The sequence below is a fragment of the Physeter macrocephalus genome, chromosome 12 (assembly GCF_002837175.3).
Source record: "Physeter macrocephalus isolate SW-GA chromosome 12, ASM283717v5, whole genome shotgun sequence".
NCBI classification, from domain to species: domain Eukaryota; kingdom Metazoa; phylum Chordata; class Mammalia; order Artiodactyla; family Physeteridae; genus Physeter; species Physeter macrocephalus.
The window spans coordinates 60,216,238-60,222,549 of record NC_041225.1 but is presented as its reverse complement, the minus strand read 5'-3'; the positions used below and the strand labels follow the sequence as shown (position 1 = coordinate 60,222,549).

At 34.1% G+C, this 6,312-nt stretch overlaps 1 protein-coding gene across 7 annotated transcripts in view; it reads right to left on the bottom strand.

Moving 5' to 3' along the window:
* PLEKHH2 (pleckstrin homology, MyTH4 and FERM domain containing H2) overlaps positions 1-6,312 on the bottom strand; it is a 106,329-nt gene that overhangs the window by 98,683 nt on the left and 1,334 nt on the right. For 6 of the 7 annotated variants that reach the window (XM_024118780.2, XM_024118783.3, XM_024118784.2 and 3 more), the window contains exons 2-3: positions 6,018-6,095; positions 626-755 (exon numbers count right to left, since the gene is read on the bottom strand). In XM_024118780.2, the coding sequence (XP_023974548.1) occupies positions 626-748 (123 nt within the window). In that variant the 5' untranslated portion in view covers positions 749-755; positions 6,018-6,095. The remainder of the gene's footprint in view (positions 1-625; positions 756-6,017; positions 6,096-6,312) is intronic. The other variant, XM_024118781.2, reaches the window with a different exon arrangement.

Here is a 6,312-nt window from a genome sequence, read left to right as displayed (position 1 = left end):
ACACACACACACACACATATATATATATAAATATATATATATATATATATATATATATATATATATATATATATATATGGAATCCTAAAAAAAAAAATGGTACTGATGAACCTAGTTGCAGGGCAGGAATAAAGATGTAGACATAGAGAATGGGTTTGAGGACACGGGGTGGGAGGCGAAAGCTGGGGCCAAGTGAGAGTAGCATCGACATATATACACTACCAAATGTAAAATAGTTAGCTAGTAGGAAGCAGCAGCATAGCACAGGGAGATCAGCTTGGTGCTCTGTGATGACCTAGAGGGGTGGCATAGGGAGGATGGGAGGGAGGCTCAAGAGGCAGGGGATATGGGTCATATGTATGCAAATGGCTGATTCACTTTGGTGTACAACAGAAACTAACATTATTGTGAAGCAATTATACTCCAATAAAGATCTAAAAAAAATAAAATAAAACTGGCAAAAGAATATGCCAAATATAGCTTCAGATCCCTGACAAAACGTTAAATTATATTCATTATTTTTAAAATGCTTACCCTAGCCTAAAGTACTGAGATCATTTAATATAAATGAAATGGGCCCCACATAGCTGATGTTTACTAACAAAGGTGAGGGAGAAAAGCTTACCTTCTCTGCTAAGAGCTCTCGTATCTTGCTCGCTTGAACTCTAAATTTCATGAGCTGGAACTCCAGGGCTACACATCGTTCTTTCCAATCTACTGGTCCTTCTGTCTCAGAAAGCTCTGCCATATTTATTCTAGGAAAGCAAGCATTCAAATGGCATAATATCAATTAGCATTCAGGATAATTCATTAAATCATTGAACACACATATTCTAGTCACCATCTAACGATATCTAGACGCAAGTTTTGAATTCTAAGATAAATTCCAGAACTGGTGATAGCTCATGGAAAGAACTTAGGGGAGACAAGAGGCCAGGGGTGGAGGCCCAACTGGGTTACATAAACTTTCTGTTTAACTTAACCTTTCCATGTCTCAGCTTATCCAATCTAGAAAAAAGGGGGAATGTAGCAGTAACAAACCACTCGTCTCATGGGTAGGTTGTAAGGAACAAATTAAATACTGCTGTTCTTAACAACACTTTGGACAATATAACAGCACCACACAAACAGAGTACTGTCATTATTTTAGCTCTGCCCAACAGTTGAGGTAAGATTTTTTAAATCTGTCAGTTCGTAATTTTACCATGTTCTTAAACTTACAGAATTATTACAGTTTTGATTCAATTGGTAGCATCATAGAATAACCTAAAGGAACTTCATATCAGTGCTACAATTATGGCTTAGACTTATATTATAATTATTACTTACCACCACCCTATATTTGTCGAGGTCCAGGCTGTCTTTCAAACCAAAAATCCTTTGGCATATTTAACTGGGCAAAGTATTACGACCCTGGACAAGTTTAGATAATTTTTATTTGGTGTAAGAAGAGAAAGCATATAAACATGAAATTTAGAATCACCTACATTAAGTAAATCTGGATCAGTGTTTTCCATGATGCTAACCTTCCTTTTGGAAGAGATTAATCCTAGGGAGAAGCACGGTAAAGGGGAAGCCAAGAGGCAGGGGAACTGGTTTTGAAATTCTAAAGTGCAAAAAACTATTGCTTGACTTTAGAAGCACAATTATTTCTAGCTCTGGGATTCATAAAAGTAGTTTTAAATGTTTGTTAATGTTTCATCAGACCATTTTCATAAATGGCTTGATAATGTATTTCTGAATTGCCCTTGCTATGAACTGACAAAATCTGCATTAGGAATGGCTCTTCAGGAGAAGCCAAGTCCTAATCATAGAATATATGTGACAGCAAAACTCTCAGAAACCCAGGATAGAACTGCAGTTGAAGCGTACTATTCTGTTCTTCTGTTTTACAAAAATATGTCTCCCTCACAAATTAACCAAGTTTATTTTCCCAATATTTAGTGTAATATAACCCCTTCTTAAATCTATACCAGTTTTTTAAATCTGCAAAAGATTATTTTCCTAGCATAAATATTGATTTGTGCTTAGATCAGCTTTCACATTAATACTTACATTATCACTCAATAATTTAGAAATAAATATAAGCAAAGTTATTCTACAAAGGCTACAACTTTGTTAAGAGCTCCCCAACCATCTCAAAGCCTCCAGATGCTCCTAAATTCTAGCCATAATTTAAGGGAAACTTATTGTAGAGCTAGAAATTGTTCTCTTCATTTCTTCGTTTTCACAGAAGCCCCTCTCCACTGTTTTATGAGTTTTTCCTAAGGATATTAGCCTTGTTAATGACCTTTTTTTCATTACTCACATCAGCATTTTCTATTAATGATTTAGAAGTAAATAAGACAGTTTGTCAGTCACAAACTTTTTCTCAATTCTACTGCTATTTCATTTCTCTCCTCATTAGCTTTAGAGTGGACAAGGAAGAAAATACAGATGAAATATTAAAAATAAAAAGCAGTCCTGAAATGGACATCCTTAAGTCTTGAACCATTCATATCATTGCACAGAAATATAGGGACACTCCTCTATCTTAAGCAACAAGAAGAGTCTATTTCATGTTGCTTAATTTTTGCATTTAAAATAACTTGTTTATGTTCTACTGTAAAATTTCTACAGTTTTAAAAATAAACATATTTTTCAACAAATGAAAATCAATGTAATGAACCATATGAATAGAATAAAAAACAAAAACTGTATGATCATTTCAACAGACACAGAAAAAAACATTCAACAAAATCTAACACCCTTTTATGATAAAAACATTCAACAAACTAGCAATAGGAGTGAACTTCCTCAACCTGATAAAGAGCATCCATGAAAGCCCACAGCTTATATAACACTTAATGGTAAATGACTGATCCGCCTAAGATCAGAAACAACATAAGGATGTCTGCTCTTGCCACTTCTATTCAACGTCATACTGGAGGGTCTGGCCAGCGCCAGAAAATAAAATAGAAAGCGCACAGATTGGAAAGGAAAAACTAAAACTATTTCTATTTTAAGATGTCATGGTCTTATTCATAGGAAATTCTAAGGAATCCATTAAAAAAAAACTATTAGAACTATTTGAGTTCAGCAAAGTTTCAGGAAACCAGATCAATATACAAAAATCAATTGTTTTTCTTTACACTTGCAAGGAAACTCCAGAAATGAAATCAAGAATATATTCCATTTACAATAGCACCAAAAAGAATTAAATACTTAGGAGTAAATTTAACAAAAGAAGTATAAGATTTGTACTCTGAAAACTACAAAACATCACTGATCAAGATGAAAAAAAAATTAATTACAAAACATCATTGAAAGAAATTAAAGAAGACCTAAATAAATGGAAGACATCGCACATTCATGGATTAAAAGACTTAATACTGTGAGGATGGCAACACTTGCAAATGGATATACACATTCAATACAATCCCTATCAAAATTCCAACTGCATTTTTTTGCAGAAACTGACAAGCTGATCCTATAATTCACATGGAAATTCAGGGAAAACAGAATAGCCAAAACAATCTTAAAAAGTTGTATGACTCACACACTCAATTTCAAAAATTACTACGAAGCTACAGTAATCAAGACTGTGTGGTACAGGTATAAAGATAGACATATATATAGATCAGTGGAATAAAATTACAAGTACAGAAATAAGGAAATAAGAAATAAGGATGGGGGGCAAAATAGGTGAAGGGGATCCAGTGGTACAAACCTCTTATATTAATTATATAATAAATAAGTCACAGGGATGTAATATACAGCATAAGGAATATGGTCAATGTACTAATTTTGTACGGGGACAGATGGTCACTAGACTTATCGTGGTGATCATTTCATAATGTATGCAAACATTAAATCATTATGTAGTATACCTGAAATTAACATAACATTGTACATCAACTATATTTCAATTAAAAATATCTGTAACAACCCTACTTCCAAATAAGATCACATTTTGAGATACTAGGGGTTAGGACTGCAACACATCCTTTTCGGTGGGGTGGGGGAGCTATTCAATCCATTAAAAAAAGTACAGAAATAAAACCTCACATTTAGAGCGAGCTGAGTTTTGACAAGGTGAAATGAATAGTTTTTTTTAAATAAATGGTGCTAGACAACTAGATATCCACACACAAAAGGATGAATTTGGACCCCGGCTACATACCATATACAAAAATTAACCCCAAATGGATCAAAGACCTAGACGGAAGAGCCTAAGCTCTAAACTCATAGTAGATTAAATAGGCGTAAGTCTTTGTGACCTTGAATAGACAATAGTTTCTTAGATATGACATTTAAAGCATAAGTAATCAAAGAAAAAATAGGTAAATTTAACCTAAAAAGAAAAACTTCTGTGCTTCAAAGGACACAATCAAGAAAGTGAAAAGATAAACCCACAGAATGGGAAGAAATATTAACCAATCACATTATCTGATAAGGGACTTGTATCCAGATTATATAAAGGACTCTTACAACTCAACAATAAAAAAATCCAGTTAAAAAGCAGGCAAAGGATCTAAAGAGATATTTCTTTAAAGAAGATATACAAATGGACAATAAGCACAAGAAAAAATGCTCAACATCATTAGCTATAAGGGAAAATGCAAATCAAAACCACAATGACTTCCCACTGCATACTAAATAGGATGGTTATAATAAAAAAGACATGTAATAACAAGCGTTGGTGAGGATGTAGAGATATCTGAACTCTTAGACACTGCTGTTGAGAATGTAAAAATAATACAGCTGCTTTGGAAAGTAGTTTAACAGCTCCTCAAAAGTTTTAACATAAAGTTACCATATGACCCAGCAACTCCAATGTTAAGTATATACCCAAGAGAACTGAATACCTAAGTCCACACCAAAACTTGTACACAAATGTTAACAGCATTATTATTCAAACAGCCAAAAAGTGGAAACAAACCAAGTGTCCATCATCAGATGAATGGATAAACAAAATGTGGTATATCCACACAATGGAATCTTATTCAGCCACAAAAAAAGGAATAAAGCACTAATACATGCTACAACAATGGATGAACCTTGAAAACATTACCCTAAGTGCCTAGTGAAAGTAGCCAGACACAAAAGGCAACATACTGTATGATTCCATTTACATAAAATAGGCAAATCCCAGGAGACAGAAAGTAGCTTAGTGGTTGCCAACAACTGTGAAGAGAGGGCAATGGTGATCAGCTACTAATGGGTTTGGGGTTTCTTTCTGAAGTGATGAAAATATTCTAGAATTAGTGCTGTTGGTTGCACAATCTTGTGAATATATCAAAAACCACTGCACTGTACACTTTAAAAGGGTAACTTTCATGGTTTGTGAATTATACCTTAATTATAAAGAGCATATATTTACAAATGAGTAAAGAAAAAGTAACGGTTTAAGTGGATGTATATTAATAATCTATTGTTTGTGGTTATCCCTGCTGAGAATTCCAACATTAACTCGAACAATTTAGAGTTAATTGTTAATCTCAAATATGACAAGTATCAGACATATATTTTACCAAGAGTACTGTGCTATGAAAATGACACATCAAATAAATTCTGTTAAACACACCTATTCATTTCTATAGTTATACTAATTACATATTTTTACAGCGAAATAGCAAAACCTTAAGAACATTATTGGCATTTAATGTCTGCATTCCCAGTTACTAGAGTCATAATTTTAAAAATTCAAAACTACAGATTGGTTAGCTAATGGTCTATCCTGAGGTCTAGACACCTAATTTCCTCATTTCATTCTGTAATTTCAGTTAATATAAAGTAACTGCTGTGTTAATGCACCATCTTGAGTAAAGATTCTAATTTTGAACAATATCCACCATCCTTTTCCATTACTACTGATTTTATAGAGCCTAATGATATAGCTTTGGGAGCTATACCACTTGCTAAATAAACATCATTTCTAGATTTTGAATTTGAAAGTAATGTAATTTTACTGCAGCGGACAGGAAAACGTCTTGGTTTTCCAAATACCCCAGGGATTTGGGGAAACATTTACTGACACGAAATAAACTGTTTACGATTGTGGAGTGAATGCTCTTTTCTCTGAATCTTTGACTTCCTGTTTCTCTTCCAAATCCCTAAAGGGAAAGAAAAAGAAAAGAAAGAGTTCATCTACTTAGGCTTCCCCTGATGAAGCTCAAGGTAGCCACTCATATTCTTTAATTCTCTCCTCTTAAGGGACAGCTTAACTTGGTCCGGTGTGTGAGAGAGAGGGAGAGAGGGAGAGAGGGAGAGAGGGAGAGAGGGAGAGAGGGAGAGAGGGAGAGAGGGAGAGAGGGAGAGAGGGAGAGAGGG